This window comes from Uranotaenia lowii, chromosome 1, assembly GCF_029784155.1.
Source record: "Uranotaenia lowii strain MFRU-FL chromosome 1, ASM2978415v1, whole genome shotgun sequence".
NCBI classification, from domain to species: Eukaryota; Metazoa; Arthropoda; class Insecta; order Diptera; family Culicidae; genus Uranotaenia; species Uranotaenia lowii.
In genome coordinates this window covers 159,345,890-159,371,292 of record NC_073691.1, presented here as the reverse complement: position 1 = coordinate 159,371,292, position 25,403 = coordinate 159,345,890, and the positions used below count along the sequence as shown (strand labels likewise).

The 25,403-nt window shown below is 37.2% G+C and overlaps 1 protein-coding gene across 2 annotated transcripts in view; it reads right to left on the bottom strand.

Annotated features, from left to right (window-relative positions):
• The window catches only part of LOC129740682 (homeobox protein Nkx-2.1), a 124,252-nt gene that overhangs the window by 8,196 nt on the left and 90,653 nt on the right, over nucleotides 1-25,403 (bottom strand). For both annotated transcript variants that reach the window (XM_055732443.1, XM_055732442.1), the window contains exon 5: nucleotides 842-928. In XM_055732443.1, the coding sequence (XP_055588418.1) occupies nucleotides 842-928 (87 nt within the window). The remainder of the gene's footprint in view (nucleotides 1-841; nucleotides 929-25,403) is intronic.

Below are 25,403 nucleotides of genomic sequence, written 5' to 3'. Positions count from 1 at the left end.
AAATGAAAGCTTAGATATGATTAGAATCATAAGAAGTAGCTTTAACTATATTTGATCAAAATTTTCATGGTTAACATGATATATGAGAGAAAATTGGAAAAAAGCTGCAAGGTGGTCCAAAATAGGTACCCGGTCCAAAATAAGTCCGTTACCCTAATACATGTGTTTTTTTTTCTTTCCATGTACATAAAGAGCCCGCAGGCGGATCCATGATGCGAAATTTTCATAAAGAAACTCGCTGACCCGGTGTGCTGTGCTACATCTTCCAAGAATAAATTAAATTTGTTAAAATAATTGGAATTTAGTTTAATTTTTAAATAGCATTTCGAAACAAATTTCAAATAATTTAGAAGTAAACGCTTTAAAAAGAGAACTGCAACTGGAGTTACGAATTTCAGTACAAAGGTGATTAAATAATATTTTCCGAAAATTCGACTTCGACCTTTTCAAACCTGCCTGTAAGATAACTGAATCTAAAGAATCCTGAAAAAGAAAAATCAAATTAACTTTAACCAGAATCAAAATCTCATGTGGAAATTCTGAATCATAGTTAAGATTAAAAACTCAAAATTACAAAATTTAATCAAAATTCAAGCTCCAAATAATAATAAGAACCTAGAACAAAATCCGAATTCAGAATAAGATTTCAAATTAATAGTTTAGAATATCCATTTGGGTTCATATACCTAGATAACATTCCTAACTAGAATACTGATCAAAGATTTAAGGGCTTTTGACAATTAGACCCCTTCATGTATTTTTAAGGGACACCTCGTGAAATAAGAAAAAAACTTTGCCAATTCCGCATCCCAGCTCTCCTAGTTCCCGTCCCGATACTAACCTGGTTGTGCTGGTTCTGTTCTGCCATTGCCTTCTCCTTGGCTTGCCGTTTGCATTTGTACCGATGGTTCTGAAACCATATCTTAACCTGTGAACGAAGAGACAGAAAAAAAACAAGGGGAAAAGAACATTAATGATGTTTTCAGGCTTCCGTGTCTGTCGTTGTTTGAAGCTGAGATAGATCTGTCTTGTTCATTTGCTGGCCAAGTAAGGGGGAATCGTAAAACGCTGCGAAGATGATGGAAAAGAACGAAGATGTTTCCTTTCGGCTGTCCGTCCCCAGGGAAGGCGGGTTCTCGTGGTGCCGGAAAGGAACGAGTGAAGTCAACCTAGCGGCAAAGCAGCCGAGCGTAAACGAAAGACGCAATCCTCGGAAGAAGGGAATCGCGCGAAACAAGATGGCGTATGGTCGGTCGAAGGAGAACGGCGAGCAGAAAATTGCGTTGCTTGCGAAAGAAAGTTTCTAGTGGGGAAACATTTCTCATATGCTGTATTGAGAGCTGGTTGGAAAAGATATCATTTGCACGGTAAGATTTACGCGAAAATAAAATCAACGAAAGATAAGAAACAGCACTAAATGAAAAAAAAACTTTCCGACGGCAGGCCGGAAGAAATACGACTCGCTCTATCTCTGTCTTTCGTTGAAACGCTCCATTGTGTGCGCAAGAGCTGTAAAGAGCCTTCTTCAGAACTCGACTTTCCACGATACAGGAAAACCGTCTTCCACCCACCTAACTGAAAGGAAGCGAATGAACTTCAACGAAGGCTACGTTCCAACCCTGATCACATCGCCGTTTATCTCCTGCCGCGTGAAGAACATTTGCCCGGTACAAATAAGGTACTGGGCCAGAAATCTAACATTTTAAGGCGCGTGATTATGAGTTTCTGAATATTAAATTGAAATTTCATTGTTAGAAGCTTAATGCACAAAGTAATGAACCTTAAAAAAAAAATTTTTGTAGAGAAATGAATCCAACTTCGATAAAATTTCAGGGACTAGATAAGAGAAAATCGATGTTGAAAAACATGCGAAAAAAATTTGCCTTGTCTCCCGACAATGCAAATCTTGCCGTGCTTAAAAATGTCCAAACTTGATTCCAACTACCGTAAGATGAAATGATGGGAATAGAAATAGACCAAGAAAAATGATTATGATCACATGGGAGAACTATTCCCTTCATTCCGATAGACATAGACACTCAACCAGTATAATATTCATACGCCAGGTTGGTCTCCTGTAGTAGAATGTTAATACATGGGCCCCGGAGAGGCGCAAGATGTGGGTTCAAGTCTCACCGGGAGACAAGGCGAATTTTTTTCGCATGGTTTTCAACATCGATTTTCTCTTATCTAGTCCCTGAAATTTTATCTAAGTTGGATTCATTTCTTTACTAAAAAAAAAGTTTCGCTGACTGAATGTTTGAGTCAAGACCCATCTCTGGGTCGCAATTTAAAAACTTTAAAAAAATGTTTTTATGTAATCCAAAGTTGAAAACTGAACATTTTGACACTGAAAACAGTATCGGAAAGTAATACTTTTTACCACTGAATTCAGTGTTGAACCACTGAATTCAGTGTTGAAAAGTACATTTCACGACCTACTTGATCAAAAATTTTCAGTCGTTGGCATGGTCGCCCACATGTTGTTATTTGTTGACATGTGCTTCTGTTAGGTTAATTAATAAATTTTTCATGGAGTTTTTCGAATTTGCATAAAATTGTGTATGCAGTTCGTTGCCAAACTCGATTTTTTTCAAGATTCGGTGTTAACGGGTGGCAACTAAAATTTTGGAATTTTTTCGGGGCCCCAATACTCAAACATAAACGATCTCAGAGAAAAATGAGAGTGAGTATGTATAAGCTTTTCTTCTCCTTTTTTTCAGTATTTTTTGTTTTGTTTATGTTTGCTCAGTTTTGCTCAAAATGCCGTCAAAACAAGAAGCATTTTACGAACGAGTTAGACAGTTTAGACAGACAAAAAAAATTAAAAAAAAAAAAAACAAATAAACAACAATGAAAAACAAACAACAATGAACTGCACAATGGTCAATTCACGATGACGTAGCTCTCTTTTGTTGTGACAGTTCGCGCGACATGTTTACAAAATTTTACGAACGGGAAATAGAGTGCGGCGAAGATTTTCGTGTAGCTGCACGGTCAAGAAATTTAACTCAAAACTCAGTTTAAGGATAGCAAAAAACCAAGTTCCGTTTTGTGAATTAAATTTAGCGCATTTTTTGGTTTCTCACGTTTATCTCTCTGGGAATGAACAGAAAGTTTAAAATTCGTGAAAAATTCGAAAAGGAGGTTTGTTTATTCAAATGTTTCAACATTTTTTCAAAACCCTTCGCAACACATTTAACTTTTAAGTTTAAGTCCATTTATTCCAGCTGGATTTCAGCTAGTTTAACAAACAAAATTATTGATTTTTCATTATTTGATACTTAAAACATCTTATTTTCTTTTTATTTTTTATATCCTAAAATTGAGCTGAGAACTTTTGCTAAAATCGTGTGAATGAGAATTAAATGAGGACCCAAATGTTTGCTTTGCTTCCTCAGAGTGTAGAATTGTAAAATAAGGAATCAAAACAGGAATCGGAAAATTTCAAAAACAGTGAGGCCAGGCAGTGCGTTAATCGATGGAAGCGAAAAGTTTTTCTTTCCCTCCTTAAGAAAACCCCGTATGATCTGTCAAAAGTTGGGTGAAATTTTTGCTGCATCCTACTTGCACTAATGGAAAACCATCACCCAAATTCGGCACCGCTTCCATCGCCTATTAAAAGTGAAAATGTGACGGCTTCCACTGTTTACCATATCTTAAAATCCCCAACAAGGTAGCAAGCTCGCAAGCAAGGTAGTTGCCAGCGAAAATTATGGACGCAAAAGAACTTCGTTCTCTTTCTCGTCCTTCCAACAACAAGGATTCACTGAGCCAACGGGTTGCCGTCAAAAAGTTCAATTGTTCTCATCAGTACCTACATTGGAAAGACACTGAAAAAAGTTGGAATTAAGTGTCGAAAGAAGACAAGAGCCCCAGAATACACTGAGGATCAGATTTCGACTCTTAAATCCCAATGCCGCTGGATGATAAAAAATCATTCCGGTCGACGAAAGTAACTTCTCTCTTTCGGAGACGCACATCCCCAGAAAAGATCAATACTTTTCCAGTGATAGTTCTACTACGTCTCCGAACATTTAATACAAGTTCAAACATAAGTCTGAACAGAAAGTGATGCTGTACATCGCCATTTCTGAGAGAGGTATTTCTAAGCCATGGTTTAAGCCCTCCTGGTTTGGCTATCAATCAAGGTGTGTACCAGAATGAATGTTTGAAGAACATTTTGAAGCCGCTTCTACACAAACGTCATGCAGATGGACAATACGTGTTTTGGCCGAATAAAACGTCATCGCATTATGCAAAAAAAAAACAATCCTTCCTAAATACTCATTCGATCCCATTTGTGCCCTAGAACCACAACCCGACAAATCTGCCTCAGTGTCGCCCAATCGAAGAAACAATCAGTCAGCAAGAATATTGTTGAATGATGTACCCAGCACTGTGGGTGTATGTAAACAGGCATTAAGAAAATAAAAATTCTTTGTTTCCTACCGTGCGTTGGCAAAAAACACCAGCCAAGATGGCCTGTGAGTGTGTATGTAAACCGGCCGGCAATAGAAAACCATTTCTAGTTTCCCCTTGCTACCTCATTCCCCTCCTATCTCATCCCTTTTTATATGGCAAAAATGGCTGATAAAACGCTTTTTATGCAAGTCTCTAGCAAACCAATAGCAAGATGCATTTTTGGTTGTGCAGGTCCGATAGATTGAGACTCTAATCATTTCTAGTTAAAATTGTATCGGTATCAGTAAACCTTTTTCCGTCTTATTGGTTCCCCATCCTTGATAGGATTAAAAGGAAGAACATTTACCTTAAAGCTCTACATTCAACTGCCACGCCTCACCGTCATCACAAAAAAGCAGGGATCAAACCATGCCTTGAATTTCCCTTGATGTGTCTCGTCGCACCGGAAAGCGTCAGCCAAGCATCTTGGAGTGTAAAATTTTCCGCAAACAGGCTTCAAAGCGTTCTAATTTCATTACCATCACTCTTTGCCTGCACCACCCTTCGCTGACTGTTTGTCGCGGGTAGTTCCGGGTCTGGCCGGATGTTGCTCTACTTAGGCGACCGGCAGCAGTTGGCGCTGGGTGCCCTCAGTATTATTGGGGTGCTTCTGAGGGACAATTGTGTGCGAGAGTATGTATGTATGTTGGGGCTCAAGTGTGCTTAAATTTTCCGGTCCTACAGAGGTCTCTGAAAAACTATTTGAAAATTCAGAACCGTTCACTTGCAGTGGAGATTGTTTACATAAATGTGCTCAGTGAATTCAGATATTCATCATGTAAACTCAAGAGAAAAAATGAAAGATAAATACAAAGAAAACTATCTTTTACCAAAGCACATAGGCAGCATTAAAATGTTATTTTACAATTACAAAATATTTGCAAGTTAATTTCTATGAGTTGAGTTAAAAAAAATTGAAGGTTGAAGACAAAAATCGTAAATTATGTTTACCACATTTGTGTATTCGGTAAGGATTTCGCAAATAATGTAGATAAATCTGTGCAAAATCCGGACGTTTATCTCCGAGAGCCGGGCATCCTGGCCTGGCCGGGCCGGGCTTTTACAATTTTATCCTCTGAAAATCCGGAAAAGCCCGGATAAAGTCGGGCAGTTTGGAATGCTTAGTTTAAAATAAGGTTGCCATAGTTTTTTCCGCACGTCCCCGGGCCGGGTTAACCTAGGCTGTTTTATCTAAAAACCGGACAAAATACGGCCATTTGATTTAAATATTATCAACACAACATCCGGGCTGTATCTGGGCAAATTTGGTCAAAATCCAAGTGTTACTGAATGCATAATAAGAGGAAAAACACTTGACAACCTGAAACACATCAGCAGGTTTATTTAAATATTTTTTCTTTTATTTCAGAAAATCGTCTTTCATTATTTTGATAAAACATAAGCAAAAAAATTGATTTTTGATGCAAAAATAAAATAAATTAAAAAACCAATCTGAGGTTTGTCTGGTTTTTCGAATGTTTTTTTTTAAACGAAATCCGGGCCGGACCTGACTTTTCCCAAATTGTCTGTCAAACATCCGGGCAACTCCTGGTGAATCCGGGCAATCAGCTTAGTTTGGAAGATGCATTTTGTTGATCCGAACACAACCGAAACAAAAAAAATGCATTGGGTTGAATACACAATTTTTTGCAATGCTGGAAAATGCGCTTCAAAACCAATTCATTTTATCCAAAAAAAAGAATTTGAAGATTTCCACTGAAATTAAAACAGTGTCTGACGGAGGGTAGCACTTTTTGACACTAATATTGCCGCAGTCCGTGGCGTAGAGGATAAACTTCAAGTCTCCTAAGCCAACGATCACGAGATCAATTCTCGGTCACGGCATACATAGTACACTTTCTGTCGATTGGTGGTTTTAGCATTTGTAAGATGCTAGCCATCATCTCCTTGAAAGATGTAGGGGAGAGTGAGGTATCGTGGGCCATGGGGAAACGTGGGCCACTTTTAATATCTCAAATGTTTGTTGAGATAAAAATTTCAAACCAACTGTCATCGTCGTCGCTTTGCGTGAGTATTTATTCCTATATGTTGTTGACTGAAATACGCATCATATGCTTCTTTTATATATCAAGCTAAAAAAAGTTAGAAAAATTTACTTACATAATTAAAAAAACACCCGCTAATTTCATCGATGGGGAACCTAAAGTGCATAACAAAAATATGCTCATACGCTTATGATCTTAGTTTTGTCATGATCTTTCACATGGAAAAGGAATTTTTGATGAAACATCGTCACACAAACGCAACCAATTTGCAAATCATAGCTTGTGTGGAATCGTGGGCCACACATTTTGAATCACCTATATTTTTATGTTTTTATACACATTCAGAAATAAAAATACGTTTTACCCATCTGTAAAGTTTTCTTATGCCAAATGAAGAGTTATGAAAAATATTTTGTCCATCCTATATATGAAATTTTGCAAAAACGTTCGTGAGCCAGGTTTTTGAATCTATGCGATCATACACAGCTCTCTTTTTTATTTCATCATCTGAAATTGCTTTGAAATTACGAAATGAATTAGGAAATCACAGTTTTGGGTTAACTCATAAACTTTGCATGTTATTTGGTCAATTTGGATTTGGTGGCCCACGATTCCCCACCATTTTTCAAAATCCAAAAAATATAGCTTTTTTAAAACAGTCAGAATTCGGGGAAAATAACTTATTAAAAATTAAAAAAAAAAACCTTATGATACCTTGAAAATGTAGAAACCCATACCATTTTTTATTTTGATTTTATCTTTTATAATAAAGAAGTTATGGAACAACGAAAAAAAGTGGCCCATGATTCCCCACTCTCCCATACGCTTAGAGTTGAGCAAATGGAATCTCTTCGAGAAAGCATCAAGTCTCTTTAAGATCCTGTTCTTATGTGTTATTGTTCGTTATTTGAAAACGGTATCAAAAAGTACTACTTTTCTAAACTGGCTTTTTCGGTATAAAAGTAGGTCTTTATGCAATCAAAGTTTGTTTTCAAAATCTGATATTTTAGTGCAGATTTGCAAAAATAGCTATTTCGCTCAAGCTCATCTAGATTTTTTTTTTATTATGATCACATTTCATCTGACTGAATAGTCTACATGAAAAATTAATACTAAGCTTAACTTCACAAATGTAGTTAAGGAAGATGTATAGTTTTCTATTGAGTCAATCAGATTTCTAAGTTGTGGCGAATTACTTATTCGAGATCTAAAACAACTACATAAGGAGTGTATCGAAAACAAGTTATAAACACATTTTTTTCATTGTATTGATTTTATTGATGATTCAAACAAAGAAACAGTTCGGAAGTGCTTTAAAAAGCTTATGCTTACAGTTTATAAAGAAATACAAGTAAAAAAGTAATTATTGGTAATATTCTCAGACTTTCGACTTGACGCGTTTCATAAGGTTTTTACAGCTGATTGATCACACTTTTTGGCCGCAGCATTCCAATTTTTCTTGAAAACCGCCATGGTCCTGTTGGCCTTACCATCCTTCTTGAAAACTTTCTTGACGATAGCCCAATATCGTTCTATGGGGCGAAGCTGGGGGCAGTTTGGTGGGTTTATATCTTTCTCAACGCAAAAGCAGCAACCTTTTCTGCAAACACTCCTTTTATTGCTCCTTTTGTAAAGAAACTCGCCGACTTCAATCCGCAGGAGCAGATTGCCTGCCACAGAAGCACTTTCTGGCCAAATTGTTCCATCTCAATCGACTTCTCCTGGTCACTCACATCTTCCCCAATAGCTGCAGTGTAGAATTTTGGTCCGGGAAGAGTACTGAAATCCTCTTTTACATAAGTTTCATCGTCCATGAGAATGCGCGCATCTGGTTTCTGCAAAATCCGATGATACAGCTTCCGGGCTCTGGTTTTGTCTCGTGATTTTTGTTCAACCGTTTGTTTGGACACTTTCTGCTTTTTGTATGTCTCCAGGTTGTTCCGCTTCTTGGTTCGCTGTACCATTCCGATCGATGTCCCAGCTTTTTTCGTCAAATCCCGTATGGACATCGATTGTTTCCGGTTGATGAGGTTGATTAACTTACGGTCTGGTCTGGTTTTCTGCCTCTTCCTGGCAAATCATCGAACGTATAGTGTTCCTCGAACTTGTGGATGATGGATTTTATGCTCGCCGGATGAATGCCGAAACGTTTCGCCACTTCATTCATCGAGATGCCTTTCTCTCGCATCCAATTTTAACTTCTTTTTTAAATCGCGACGTTTTGGGAGAAACGAATGTTTCGAACGTAAACAAAGCGCTGGTTCACTCTTGACAGATCAAGATGCTACATACAGGTGAGCACAGTAGAAGGCCCAAATAAGTTCCACTTCTGCTTCCTTCGCGTTTTTCAAAAATCCACATCTAAACGGTAGAGATATCCTACACTACGTACGCGACGTACCTAGCAGTTCGGCATACGCAGTGGGTAAAGTCTAATCTTTGTATCCTTAACTGCGAGTTCTGGACGAACTAAACTGGAAAGCCCCCCGTCAAAAGGGTAATCTACCACAACCGTTTTTCACCGATTTTTTGGCTGGCAACCCTAGGATTTTCCTCCGTCGAGTGTCCAATGAAGAGGAGCTTAGTCTAGACTCGCGCCTGTCAAATCAAACGTATGGAAATTTCACGATGACGACTCAGATGAATCCCGACGATGATGTCCATCCCGCTTCGTGTGGCTGTATAAGGAGTGTTCATTTTATAAAACGGGCACTGTGTTTTGACGATATCTTATTGATTTATTGACCAAATTTCATAAAGTTCTCTGTAAATCATTGCAAAACTAAACCAGAACAAGAAGAAAGTGAGAAATTTAACCAAAAGTTTTCAATGATAAAATTGGTGCATTTTTCCTCGAACTCCCCTCATAAGCCTCTTTACAGTTCGCGGATTGACTTTTCGGCTCGCTTTGTCCACATTTTCTTGTACTCGTCGATGGACTGTGCTTCTCTACCATCCTCCCGAAGATTGCGCTCGATGTTTGCCTAGTAACGCTCTACCGGGCGCAGCTCAGGACAATTTGGCGGATTGTCCTCTTTCTAAACAAAACATATCTTGAAGGATTTCAGTAGTTTGAGAGTAGCTGAAGCGTAGTGAGCGGAAGCAAGGTCAGGCCAGAACAATGATGGGCTTGTTTGATGACGATAAAGAGGAACAAGACGTTTTTCGATGCATTCCTTACGATAGTTTTCACCATTGATAATACCTGTTATGAAATACGGCGAACTTCTTTCTCCGCAAGAGCAAATAGCTTGCCAAGCAAGCACTTTTCTGACAAACTTTTCGATTTCAATGGATCGCTTATCACCACCTCCTTACCAACAATTGAGTTGAAAAATTGCGGCCCAGGAAGAGCGGCTGTGTCCAGTTTGCAATAAGTTTCATCGTCCATCAAAATGCAACGGTTCCTTTTTTCTTTAAAATCGTATCCAGTCTCCGACATCGCTACTTCGCTCGTTCGAGCTGTTCCGCGCTCCGTTTGGGATGTCTCTCTTCCTGTAGGTCTTAATGTGGTTCCTTCGTTTTATATTTTGGACGGAAGTTTTCAGTTTCTTGGCAATTCTTCGAACAGAGTTGTGTTCATGTGACAACAAAGCTTAACACATTCCTTCTCGATTTGTGGATTCACTGTGCCTCTTCTGGTTTTGGATCTTGGCAAATCTTCAAGAGTATGGTACTCTCCAAACTTTCTGATGATTTGATAAACCGCAAACTTCGATCGTTTCACAAGCTTTGCAATATTTCTACACAATAGTCCATCTGAGCAGTACTTTTGAATTATAAAAATACAGGTTTCTTTATCAATTCGTCCCATTTTACGAAATCCAGTCGCTTTCTCACAAAAAATATGTCAGTGCTTTGTCAACAAACTTTTATACACGATGAAACCAGTTTCATCAAATTTGGGTTATACGTCAACTGTTTATCGTAACATCTGGGTGTCCGTTTTATAAAATGAACACTCCTTACTCTTCTGGTAAGGTTCTGTTTCAGCGTCCTACCGAGTTGTTTACTGCACACTCCTTTTTCTTCGGTTTTTTCACTTTATCTGGCAAATAAAACAAAAAAAAAACAAATTTTGTTATGACTTATTTTTATTTTTGCATCCGAAACAAAATTTTTTGAGCAAGTTTTATAAAAATAATCATGAAAGTTGTCTTAGAAGCCTCAAATACGTTTTAAAATCTGCTGACAAATTTAAATTTTTTCCATTTTTTCTGTTGAGTAATACCTGAGTTTGGACCAAATTTTTCCGGATTTTGCCGTATTTTGGACGACAATTTTGAATCCGAATGGCCGAATTTTTCCTGGTTTTAAATAAAATTGCCCAGATTTGTCCGGCCTGGATACGTGCTGAAAAAATTCTGCCAACCGTAATCTAGACCAAGCAATGTTGGTTGTAGAACTTGTAGTCCGTAAGCTCCTGGGGGTGTTTCCACGGCAGGAATCTGAGTGCGTATTTCACAAACTCTAGGCAGTAGAAAAAAAACTTACACCAATTTGGCTCGGTGCTTGTTTGAATTTCATAGAATTCCTTTTTTGGGTATTGAATTTGACATCCCATTTAAAGAAAAGCTCAAGCATTTGGGGCTGTTCGATTTGGTGTTCTTAATCAGAATTTTACACCCAAACAGATACAGTCCTGGGTTGTAACGAAGATTGATTCTTTTTTCCCTAATGAAAGGGTAGCTAAATAATTTTTTCCAATTAAGACTATTATAAGAACGACTCAAAACCCGCTGTCAAAATAAACGTTGCAAAACATAACCACATTCAGTGGGTCCAATGTGCACCATTAGTTTATTATTGGCAGAGCCAGGAAATGAATGAATTTCCGGACACATCTCCATGAATGGATGCAAATCTTGAAACCAATTTACGCGAATATGAATACGGTGCGCACGAATGTTGTCGGATAATTATGGCACTGATTATTTCTGATGAGATAATGAGGTACTGAAGCGGACTCTGTATGCTACCTGCTAAATTGGAATTGCATAACTCGGGTAATTGTATGGCTGATAAGCTTGTGAGGCACCTTACTCCGGTAACTGGATGGAAAACATTTCTCTGTGAATGATGATTTATTTAAAAAAATCTTTTCCTCCAATGAAGGATGTGACTCTTAGCAAATACCGGCGGCAAAATCCACAGAAGAGCCCCTGAATATCATGTCCTAACTAATGAACGGATGTGCTACAGTGTGTTGCATAGCTGTTGTTTGTTCAATTCAATGGAGCAGAAATAATTAGAAATAGGAAACATTCACACGGTTCCGAGAAGCGGTTGGAGCTAAATTACGCAGGTGAACGAAAGAGGCTCTCCATCGTCGTTGATCTATGGTCGGTCACTAAAGAAGGCGGAGGAGAGGCAGCAAAACGGGCTACTAAAAGAGTTTCAGCCCAAACCAAGCAACGAACGGTTCTGGGATCCTCAACACTTCAACAGTCTCCACATGGACAGTCAAACGAAAGTTTGTAAATGCGACGATGGGATAATGACACTGATTCTCGAATGGGAGCCGACGTGGGGTGTGATGGCGCCTAGGAGACGAGAATGGGTGCCTCACTTTTAAGTAGAGCCGGCTTCCCATGCTATCGTATGTACTCGTACGTTCATGTATCTTGGGGGCTAGGTCCCATTCCTGATGGGTAAAAAGACCGTGAAGAAGCACCCATCGTGGCTGGCAGTTTTTACCCTTCAATGTGTACAAACATCACCTCAGGCCGCACATCTCCCTCCCAGCCGAGGGGCTCTCGGATGAGCAAACGCGGAGAGGCCACTCGTCTTCAACGATTTGGAGTGGCTCATAATAACTCACTAGTGGTTACTTTAACTATAATATATTTTCATTTCTTTTCAAATATCACGTATTTAGAGACCTGCTCTTTTTTACTCGTATTTTTCAATTTCGGAGTGTGAATGGGGCCACTCACATGCACCGAACTTGTGGCTGCCAAGACGGGCGAGATGTTTGCTGGCAAGTGTTTTACACACAACATGGCGTCCGGCGTTGTGACGTGAAAAAAGAGAATATTTAATGAATATTTACAGTGCATTTTTTTTTATTTTGCTCTATCCACTTTAGCGAAACCGAGTGTCGATGGGAGCTTTTTGTTGGTATCAAGAACTTGAGATAAGGTCAGGTACCACCAACAACGGCAGCTAGGAATGGGAAAAAACACTAAGCTAGCAAAAAAATCCTAGTGGCGGCGGGTAATGACGCGATAACTCATATGCAGATCAATGATGGGATAGAAAAATGATAAAAGTAGTTACAGTTTTATCATTTTATTCGAAGAAATCATTCACACATGCAGCTAGAGCTACGTTCAAAGTTTAACACGAAGTTAAACAGTAAACAATATGTTTAAAAAGCTGATGTGTGCCAAACTCAAAACCTTAGAGGCTTTATAATTTTGTTAGTCTACCAGAAGGCACCAAGCCAAAACTTAGTTCATTTGGTCAACTCAAAGTAGTATGAGGATTTGATATATTTTATTTGGAGATTTTATTTGGGTTTCAAGACCATTTTTTTAAAACTTATTCTTGTGCATACGGCTGGAATGACAAATTGATTTTCTGGAAGCAGACATTAAGTGGTATAAATGAGAATCAAGCATTTGCTTCGGTAGTTTTCTCTTAGCTTAAAATTAAGAATTGCTAAATTTGTTAGAATTTGCTTAGCTATGTACGAAAAAGCTAACGGGTTGTTACAAAAAAAGTCCTTCGAAGAACGTAAGATAATACATACCTACTTATACAAAAAAGTTATTGAAGATATAAAAGAGGTATCTCCATCTTCTTACCCGAATTAACGTGTTAGTGTACTCAAGTCGGTATTTCACATTTCACATTTGGTTTATTTTTTAATCTAACGCAAATTTTTCTTTAACTTCCACTCAATGCTTGTTATCGATAACTTCTATAATTTTCACGCACCGTTTTCTTTTTATTTTGTTTTAATCCAAGAAAATAAATTTTTATTTCATTTATTGTCGAAGAGGAGGTCATGATTCGTTAGCAACAAACGCGTTTTATTTTGACTCCATCACTTTATTATTGAATGTTTTAGTGTTTAAATTGCTTCAAAACTTGAAAAAAAATGAAATATCGAACCTCCAAATGTGTCACCCGTTAAAAGTGATTTTCAGGGAAGTGACAGTGCAGTCTCCTTCGTGAAGTAAAGACTTTGAGCATCGTTTTCCTTAGGGCTGTGTAGAGCGAGAATCCATCAAGAGCTGGCTAGAAAGTTGAATCGATTAACGATTATCTGGGCCCAATGATTGTTTGGTGAATTCGTTTCATAATAATTATTATACGTAAGTTTAAAAAAAATGAATATTTTCTGGACATTTTTCATGGAAATTTCCAAATTTCCAATGCTTTGAAGCATCTCAGATTTTAAAGAGTAGTAAGCTCAAAAAAATTTGTACATTCCAACATTTTCTGGCTCAGCATTTTTTTCCGAAATGTAGTCCCTTTAATAAATTGATTTTGAGCGGTTGTCATTGTTTTTTGTATTTTTAGAGTCTATTTTCTATTTCTGGTAGCTTTTCATTTGATTTATGTTAATCACTTCTTGATGACCCACGTGCGCGTGTGTGAAAAATTTTCGGAGTGCTGCGATTGGAAAAAAAATCTGCGATGGGTCGATTCACGATGACATAATATCCCTTTGTGGTGTGGTTTTTGGTTCCTTGACAGAAATCTATCCGGGAATGTACAGAAAGTTGAATATTCTTAAAAAATTCGAAAAGATGGTTTGGTCATTGAAATGTTTCAACATGTTATACCCCTTTTTCAGCATATTTTTTCTGGACCAACCTACTTTGCATTGAATATTCTGGAGCAGCCATCTACTTGAAACAAAAAATCCCATCTAATGTCCAAATGTGCAAGCTTCTAAAGAATTCTAATGTGTCGAATCGAATGTCCGAAAGCTTCTTGTGTAATTTTGACCGGAAACTGTAAACAAGTGCACATTCTTTTACCATGACAATATTCAGGGACAGAAAATCTAATACAGGAAAATTCTCCGGTAAACGCACCGGAAGAAAGGGCTGACCTTTTCTAAACTATTAAGGATATGATATTTCCGACGAATAGTATAACTCTCAAGTTTAAATCAATTTTTTTTTTCAATATTTCTGTTTTCACCTGGACTTACAAACAAAATGATTGATTTTTCATTACTTGATACTAAAACATCTTATTTCATAACAACTGATTTCCTTTTCAATTTTTTTTACCCAAATATTGAGCTGAGAACTATTGCCAAAAATTTGTGAGGAAAATTAAATGAGGACCCAAAGGTTTGCTTAGTTTCCTCAGCGTGTACGACTTTAAAATAAGCAATCAAAACAGAAACTGCGAAGTTTCAAAAACAGTGAGGTCAGCCAGTGCGTGAATGGACTCATAGCAGGGCAAACGCACTTAATGCATTTATTAGTAAGGTTGAATTTGAGAAGTGAGCTTTCAAATAAATGTTTGGTTCCGTTGAGATTGTCTAATAAATTCTTTTATATTTATCATGAACCCTTTGGAAAGGATAAAGTTCCAAAGATTGCATTGTTGTTACAATACCCTTATTTCTTTTTAATTTTTCTTTCCAAGAGTGAGCAATGGCGCAATGTCCATGGTCGATAACCAGAGATGGGGAGCAAAAAAATTTAAAATCAATATGTTCTCGAATTCGGAACTTCTTTGTAAAATAACCTCTATCCCCGGCAGAAAACGCTCATCGTGCCCCGATTTATGGTGCTTATACTGCCCCACTGGGGGGTTCTCATTATGCCCCTACAGTGGATGGTTTTCAGCTTTCGGCAAAAATTTTCAAAATGCATTTTTAAACGGGTTTATCTACTTTTTCAAGTTTCATCCAATTAGGCAATAGACTATTTGAGAGTCTGAACACGAAACAATGATGCAATTCACATATTATAGCTGTTCTCTATGGTTAAATAAGCGTTTTCCTTAAGGTGCCCATTATGCCCTTATCTCCCCAAATGGGATTTTAATCCGTTTGGATAATTTATCCCGGAATAAAAAACAAGAGAGAATCGAACCCATCGGAACATTCTTATTTCGACTTGCCAGTCCGATAACTTAACCAGTGCACCAACTTAGTCAGTTGACAAATGAAGATTTATTGTTATAGTCTTTTGACGTCCGATCTCCGAAAAAACGCTCTGCGTTGGCCGGATTTTTTTTTTCATTCTCCTTTGTCTTTGATGGGAATAGTCCTATTTGCCGCTGGTAGTGTTCGTGATATTATGTTGGTTGTTTCACCAACACTTATCAGTTTTGGGACAATCAACCTCAAAAACAACCATGTGTGCCCATTTTTTGTACCGAGAGTTTTTGAGGTTAATTGTCCCGTCTCATCTGTACACGCTCAGCAAGTGTGCGTAAGAAATGTCAAAAACAACTCTATGAGATGCGAACGGGATGATAATGGGATGGAAATGGAATGGGAATGGGAATGGGAATGGGAATGGGAATGGGAATGGGAATGGGAATGGGAATGGGAATGGGAATGGGAATGGGAATGGGAATGGGAATGGGAATGGGAATGGGAATGGGAATAGGAATGGGGATGGGAATGGGAATGGGAATGGGAATAGGAATGGGGATGGGAATGGGAATGGGAATGGGAATGGGAATGGGAATGGGAATGGGAATGGGAATGGGAATGGGAATGGGAATGGGAATGGGAATGGGAATGGGAATGGGAATGGGAATGGGAATGGGAATGGGAATGGGAATGGGAATGGGAATGGGAATGGGAATGGGAATGGGAATGGGAATGGGAATGGGAATGGGAATGGGAATGGGAATGGGAATGGGAATGGGAATGGGAATGGGAATGGGAATGGGAATGGGAATGGGAATGGGAATGGGAATGGGTATTGCGAGGGTAGCGGGTAGCGAGGTATTGCATGACTACTTTTCATGCAACGCTTTGCGATTCACAAAGATGCCAAATGAATTTATCAATACCGAAAGACCGCTATTAAACAGTCAATAACTTTTTTGCCTAGTAAGATACAAAGTTAAAGTCTTCGACAAAGTTGTTCAACGGAAAATTTATAAATTGGTACAAAAACCAAAAGCAGACTCGTTTCCACAGAAGGAACCAAAATGATGTAGATTTTTCAGTACAAAATATTCAATTTTCCTATACAAACCTTAATGAGTAAGTACATAAATAAAATCATTTTTAATAAAGTGTGAAGAATCTCATGAAAGTTCATGAAATGTGTTTCTTTCGTCTCAGTTCCACAGAGGGTTGAATAGCTTTCTTTTCAGCTTGATTTTGTGACATAAAAGTATCGCTCTCCTTTATGGAGCTTATGGTTCCTAGGGGGTGGCTTAGTGGCAAAATTATAGACCTATATATGTATTTCAAATCACTCTACTCAATTCTAAATGACTGTCAGTTAAAAAGCACAGTTCTGTGCCTTCAATAATTGACTGCCCGAAGAAATGGAATTCTCTTTGTTAACACTCCTATTGAATCAAATAATACATGTGAAAAAGAATTGGTTGAAACTTACGGTTTTGGCCGATCCACATTGCTGCCGATTGCAGCAGAATCAAAACATTGTTTTTTTGGTTTCTCTTGCTATTTCCAATTCGCAATCGAGAACAATAGATTATCAATTGCTGATGACAGGTGATGATGATAAACGCGGTACAAATGTTTACATCATCACACGGTTAGGCGGGAATACTCAAATTGGGTTTGTGGTGATACAACAGTGTTGCCAGATATTCTGGGTAAGAGTATCAAAGTACTCATTGAGAAATGAGTACTTTCCCGGTTAGGGAATATAAGAAGTGGAAAGTGAGAATTAGCTATCGCTAATTAATATAATTGAATTCTACTGACCTCACAGACAAAACAAGAATAAAGATAATTCTATTCCACCACTGAAACCTCCGTTTTCAACAGAATTTTTATACGTAGAGGACATTTTCCTAGTATGAAATGAAGCTCACAATTTCTTTATCCAGCAATATGAAGATAACAGTGCTTTTAGGTATAAGACGTTGAAATAATTCAACTTTTCTCCAGATTCAGCTCAAAAAAATCATCAAAGTAACCGGTCTTCGACCAATTACGTATAATTACACCATCACCAAAGCGTTTTTATTTCCCCCTTCCTGGGCCCAGAATCAAACACCAAAAAGGTTGGGGCGAAAGTCACACCTCTACTTTGACTGGGGCTAGCTGGACAACTCGTAAAAGATCAAAAGCAAAACGGGCGGCTATGCGTGTTTCCATGACAGTGACAAGACGACGACGACGCCATGTTTTGTGGCGTTCAAAGGCGATTCGTCGAAGGATGCAATGAAAAAAGTTGAATCTCCATCGACAATGCTTTAAATTGTAACAGAATTATGAGGGAAAAACAACCGGTTATAAAGCTGGTAAGAAACGAAGTGGAAAGACGGTGCCATTTCGGCTGACAGCCGTCTATCAAGTTGAATTGAAGCTGAATTATTTCTAATTAGACTCGAATAACAACAATCGGCGCTTTCGGAGAACGTTGTTCCGTTTGACGTTAGCCGCTCCGATGGTTTTTTTCTTCGTTTTGAGGGAACACGGAATTAGCAGATTAAGTATCAGGTAAATTTTGAATAATCTGCGTGGGAAGTGGAGATTTTGAATTTGCAAGGGAGCCCTATTCTCAGGTACATTCTGAAGCAAACTGTTTATTGTGGTATTTGCTCGGTCCCTACGCTTATTGATGATCAAAAAGTTCTACCACAAATCGAATCTACAGGTGTTACTCATCAAAACTACAGGGTTTTTTTTGTGTCTATGCGAAGCGCATTTCAACCTGTTGTTTTGGGCTCGTTTTCGAGGTTTTAAAATCACCACGGTTGATCGGTAATAACTTCACCGTTGACTGAACGCCTGTAATGAAGCTGTTTTAGCGCATTAGCAACCGGGATCGTTCCCTATTTTCGACAAAGAATTGGTGGTAGCAAAAATTGCCCAAATTTAATCCCCATTTCCTTCCGGTCTTAGCAGACGAAATGTTTCGGGAGAAACCCCGCGCCCGAAACTAAGTTTTCTCATCCATAGGAAAACCCCAAAAAAATCAAGATAGACTCACCACTTTCTTCTCGTTTTCTCATCGCAAAATTTTGCAAACCAAAACAATCCGAGCTCCTAATCCGGTACGGAAAATAATTAGTTGTCTGTTTCGAAAACGGCTTTTGTGGCCGAAGAAATTTCTCAATGAAAGTCAGGTAGCGTTGCCCGGTAAAATGGGACGAGGGTGGAATTTACGAAAATAAACAAAAACAAAAAACCGAAACCCACCATAAAAACCCAAACTGTTATTGTTTGTGTTTCAACTTTCGGGGCTCACAATTTGAAAGGATTAAAAACTGACTTGGAACAGCGTTCAGCCCCGTTGCCATGGCAGTTAAGACGGAAGGTGGTACCTTCGCCTTGTTCCTTGAATAATAATCACACTTCAGACGTTCGGAAATTTCTTACCGAGGTTGACCTCCCGGCTTTTATGTTTTCTTTGCAGGGAAAGGAGGTTCAAATCGTTATTTGAAAGTCACTTCCGTTTTGTTCGATAACATTTTCGACGGTGTTGTTGACTCTTGAAAAGTTTTTACTTGGATAGATGAACAAAAAAACGATGAGCGAAAATAAGCATGTCTTTCCAGCCATTGAGAGAATTATGATTTATGATTATTATTTCCAACAGGCACATTTGAATTCTATTTAAAAAAAAGAACTATGACACGTTAACGTACTTATAATTCAATCCTTAGCTGGTACAAAATAGGTCAATTCAGTGTGGGCCATTGTTGAGAACTATTAAACACATACCAAATCATTATGTCTGTCTGTATTTATTAGCGAATAAAACCGCAATGATGATGAGCCACTCAAATGATGTTTTAATATACAGGACTAAGCCGTGCTTAGTAAGTACCTACTCCTTTTTATGAGAACCATGTTCTGGCTCATTGAACAACATTTAGCTAAATCGAACAAACTGTGTCGAGTGCACTTAGCAGGAACGCCAGAAAATAATCGCGGACATCTACATATATCTGTTCGCAGCTTTGACGCTTGAGTAAAAATCATCGAGAAATTAAAAACAGCATTTTCATACAGCCATGTTCTCGGTGTACATATGTAAGTATGCAGGTTCTCGTTTTAATTATCGAAATTTCGCCTTATCCACTTAGTTTTAAAAAGTACTTTGGATTTAACATCAGACTCAAAGGAAGTCGATGGTACATAGTGGCTTTAGCTAAATTTTATTATTTCTAGTTGATATTAGTATGCTGTCTTCTCAACTTCTTCAAGATTAAACATGGCCTCTACCAATTTTAACCAATAAGTTTCATTCTTAATTCATGCTTTCCTCACAAGGTATGATACCCGAGCAATCAAAAGTCCATAAAACAGGTACGAAAAAGCTTGATCAGCCCCTTCATTCTTGCCAAGAACGTCTAATGCTGCTCAAATTCAAAGTCTTACTGCCATTTTTAAGTTCCAAAACAAGTCTGAATCGCTTTCTATTCAGCTTCCAGCCGCCTTTTAATGCAGCTCCCAAAAATCGTTAAAAAGGAATTTTGGTGATATTTTGTCTTGTGATAGGATATGGGATATGTTTTATTTGATTTCTTTCAGACATATGCAATGCGGTTGCTTTGGTAGGACCTTGCCAGTTGTAAGAAAGCTTGTTAATGCCGATCTGGCTTAGAAACTTATAACGACAATTCCACCTCCAAGGAAGATCATTATTGGAATACAGTCTGATTTGGGGGTGTAGCTGACCTTTGCTGAGCTTTGCAAACCTTCCAAAAACTATAGAAAATTGTTATTATTGATTTTTTATTTTTTCTGCACTATACTTTGCACTTAATTTCAAAATCACTTCCCTTGTCTCTAATAGAAGAAAGGGTGAATTTCAAAAAATAAGATAACAATTTCTTGTATACAAATACGTTCCGATGCCTCATCTGGTTCTATTTTCTCGATGATCTCTCGAGTTATTAAAAAAATTGTATGGGTTGCCTCCTCTCCTTTTCCTATAACCCAACTGGAAGGAGATATTTGTATTTGAATACCCTCCCGTGGCAAATTTGGTTTCATTAGGTTGATGAGTTCTCGATCTATGCAAAAATATCTGCAAAACTCTTCTCACTTCTGGAAGAAAAGAAGGGTCTCAATTAATAATAAAACTATTCCTTGTATTCAAATAACCTGCCATGTCAAATTTGGTTCCATTGGCTCGAATCGTTCTCGATTTTTTCCCCCTTTTCTATCTCCTCACTGGAAGAAGAAAGGGTTCTCAAACAATCAGAGAACCATTTCTTGTATTTGCATACATACCCCCCCCCCCCCCCCTCCATGGCAAATTTGGTTTCATTTTCTGATTCAAATCTCGAGACATGCAAACATATTACTTTTATTTGAAAGGCTTCGTCCCCACTTCCAGTAAGGGGAAAGGGTCTTAGAATACAATAGGAATCTTCCCCGGTCTTCTCATTCGAGACTAAAATATACCTCCATGAAAAATATTATTTTATTTGCTCGATAAGTTCTCGATTAATGATAAAAATTGTATAGAAGACGCCCCTCCCCCTTTTCATCTCCCCAATAGAAAGAGGTGTGGGTCTCAAAACATTGTAGAAACGTTTCTCGCATTTACACATAAATAGGGGAGATTGGGGATACTTGATTCCCTTTTCTTATTTTCACCATATCTTTTTGGAAAAATTTAACAACTCGCTTTCTTTTACATTTTCTGACAGCTTGTAACTTCAAGTTTCTATGCTCCAAAAATTAGAACGATACTTTGACCCGTTGATGAACTAGAAGCATTTTCGTGGGAGTAAAAAAATTGCGATTTTTCTGAAGTTAGGGGAGACTTGATCCCCTATTGAAGGAGACTTGATCTTTTATTCAGGAAGCCCTAATTCTTATATAAAAATCAAACAAAACCCCAAGATAGAATGTTAATTGACTATTTTGGTCATGTTTGATGTCATTTCACAATTTATAGCAGACCTAAGAAGAAAATTCTATATCTTTGTCTCAACGCTAATAACATTGCATACTTAAAGGCGGCATCTTATATATAAAAATGGAGGCGTTTTCTTTGTAACACCATCACGTATGAACGGTCGGTCGGAATGAAGTGAAATTTGGTATCCGAGGGTTTTTTGGGCTGGAAATGGTTTGTATAATAATTTCAAGAATCTCACTTTTTATAAAATCAACATTTAATGGGACACAAGTCGTACACCTTGGTTACGATTTTCATAAAAATCGATTCGAGAGCTCGATGCAGTTATGGACGTGTAGATGAAGTAAAACATTTATTATGATTTATTTATTAAAAGGTAAAACGAAGTTTACCGGGTCAGCTAGTTTTTTATAATTAAGAGAAAATTAGTTGTTTTTGCCCTTTTCTTCAGACAATTGTTTGATAAATATTAGTTTTTTGATATTTTTTGTGAATTTCGTAATCAGCAATCATAACGATCAATTCAGAAGAAGAATATGCCGTTTCGGAGAGGGATCAATTGTACCCAACTCTAGGGATCAATTGTACCCATAATCAACATTTTAGAAAACTTTTTCTGAAAAAAGTTGAGAGTTTCCCATTGCTTTGAAAATATTGTATTATGAAGTTCATTTTACGCTCGAACGATTGATACATTGGAACAAATATTTTTTTCATAATTTTCTCATGTAAGGAACATTTTAAAGTGATGAAAAAAGATCTTCAAGTTATATTTTGTGAAATTTTCCAAACAAAGTTCAATTTTGCTCATTTTGGCACATTTTTCTAGAACATTTGATCTTTGTAAGACATTCCAGTTTCGAGATATAGCTAAGGAATCAAGTATCCCCAGGGATCAAGTATCCTCATTCTCCCCTACCTTCCGATGACAATTTTGGTTTAATTTGCATGGAATAATTCTCGAATTGTGGAATTAATTGTATGGGAGCCCTCTTTCTTCCTTTCTATCTCCATACTATAAGGGGGGAGAATCTCAAACCATCCTTGAAATATTTTTCCTACCCAAAAACCTGAGCATTCCAAATTTAGTTATATTTGCTTGATTAGTTCTCTAGATATTTAAACATGTTTCCTCCTTCCAGTGAGGGGGGAGTTCTCAAACTATAAAAGGAACCTTCCCCGGTTTTCAGTGTCCTCGAGTCGTATCAAGCTTCAAGCGAATCAATCCAATAGTTTCCGAGTCTTTAGGGAAAAGCCAGACAGCCAGAAATTCATTTACATTCATATACCTATAATATAAATGTTCCGTATATGGTGCCGACATGATGCCATGCACTGGATCCCAAAATCGACAATTTGATGTTTGCCGTGAACTTATCAATTTTCTGTTCGATTTCTTCTTTCATCCATCATACATCGCATCAGGATGATCACTCATGGAATCAAGTTACGTATAAAAAAAATGTCCGGCTTCAGGATCGAACTCCGACTGTCATGGTGTCAATCGAACATGCTGACACGAGACTACGCTAGATGTTGTTCTAGCTGAAACGAGCTCTTCGGTGGTTAAGTTTTGCAGCATACCTGTAGGCGCACCCACCCTACCAGCCAGCCAGGAAGAAAGCACCAAAATGTACTTTTTGTGACTTTTAAATCCCGTTTTGAGCGCACTTTTGCAAGTTTCCGTAAATAAGTCTATCACAACGTACACATAAATCATTTTTGAAGTTCATTACTGACTACAAGGCTGGCCTTTAGCTATATATAAGTAATTAAAACCAAAATTTGAAACTTGATTGGAGTGAAGATTTTAAGTCTAGCAACAACTTTGCAGAAGACAAAAAGTGGACTAAGCGAGAAAAGCTACAGACCTTCTTGTTTGTATTTTCCTATACATTTTTTATGGGGATGTCTGAGAAATAAAAATTTAAACAGTGTCTGCAACTTTTTTTGCTTATCTTTAATGTTTATGCTTCTTTGAAAAACTTTCTCCTGGACTCAAATTTTTTAACACGGAAATGTTTAAAGAGTTTTGAAGAAAGTTTAAGTGGTTTTAGTGAAAATTATCTCAAATCAATTTCGGAAAAATTGCATAGTCAATGGATTGACTGAGGCCTAATAAAGCCTTACCGATACACATATTTTCATGATTGAAACAGGATGGAAAGAAAAGGAGCCTCTTTAAAATGCCTTATTATTGATATGGGTATTTATAGTTTAAATGTTAAGAAGTTAAGCTGATCAGCTTTGCTTTGTTGGTTTTTTTTTTTCTATTTTAACTATCATCTGTGCACTGTTTTTCGTTGGTATCTTTTGTAAGAATTGTATCAATTTTTTTTCCTTTCCTTACGTTTCATATCATATTTCTTCTATCATAATTTGGCCATTTATTCCAACTGTGTTTGTGGTTGGAACATTGTCAAACGGTAGCAGTTAAGGGAGAGTCAGGAGTCAATCTTTAGGGGAAAATGAGGGTACTTGATCCCTGGGGATACTTGATTCCTTAGCTATATCTCCAAACTGGAATGTCGTACAAAGATCAAATGTTCTAGAAAAATGTGCCAAATGGAACAAAACAGTAATGAATGAAGCTCAAGAAATTTTAACAAAATAAGTTTTTGGGTTCTTGAACTTTGTTTGGAAAATTTTACAAAATGTGGCTGAAGATCTTTTTTCATCATTTTAAAATGTTCCTAACATGGAAATATTATAACGAAAATGTTTATTTAAATACATCAACCTTTCGAGTGTAAAATGAACTTCAAAATACAATATTTTCAAAGCGATGGAAAACTTCCAACTTTTTTCAGAAAAAGTTTTCTAAAATGTTGATTTTGGGTACAATTGATCCCAAATATATGGGTACAAATGAACCCGGTATATTCTTCTTCTCAATGGATCGTGGTCATTGCTGATTACGAGATTACTAGTATTTATTCAACAGCTAATGTTCATCCATCAATTATCTGAAGAAAAGGGCTAAAATAATTGTCATTAGGGTTGAGAATAAGCTATAGATTTTTTTTCTGACAGTTAAAGTTTGTGAAATAAGAACGAACATGACCAAAATAGTCAATTAACATTCTATCTTGGGATTTTGTTTGATTTTTTCCATGGATTAGGGCTTCCTGAATAAAGGATCAAGTCTCCCCTAACTTCAAAAATATCGCAATTTTTTTACTCCCACAAAAATGCTTCTGGTTCATCTACGGGTTCAAGTATCGTTCTAATTTTAGGAACATATAAACTTGAAGTTACACGCTGTCAGAAAATGTAAAAGAGTGCGAGTTGCTAAATTTTTCCAAAAAGATATGGTGAAAATAAGAAAAGGGGATCAAGTATACCCATTTCCCCTACATTTAAAATGTATCTCGAAAAATAATATTCAAGTTTCTGGCATCACTGTAGGACTGTTATTATTAATTGTAAAAGCTTTGTCAATATTAAAAAATTAAAAAAATTATCGAATACCAAACAATTCAGAAAAGTGGTTAAATAGTTCCCAGGACGCTGATTTTTTCCATTGTTTTTGTATAAATATATATGAAAGGGTTAAAGCGAACCTTAAATCCCAATAGCTTTTTGTACGTGCTTGTTGTTATGACAAAGTGTTGTGCAAAGTTGTTATTCAACTTAAACCCATGATGCCTAAAGTTTGTGTGGTATTTCAGTGTTGCCAGAATGAATTACGAATATTTTATTGAAAAATTTTCACTTTTACCATACGCTCAAAGTTAAAAAATTTTATACACATTTAGATTTTTTTTTTTGTATAGCAACGAATTACTTTTTCTGGGGTACAAGTTGATTTGTTCTCATGGAATGTACTGCAAAAACCAAAGAATATTTGAATTTCAAAGTTAACTTTCAATAAACTTTCAGTACATCTCTGGCAATTTTAAAATTTACACACAAA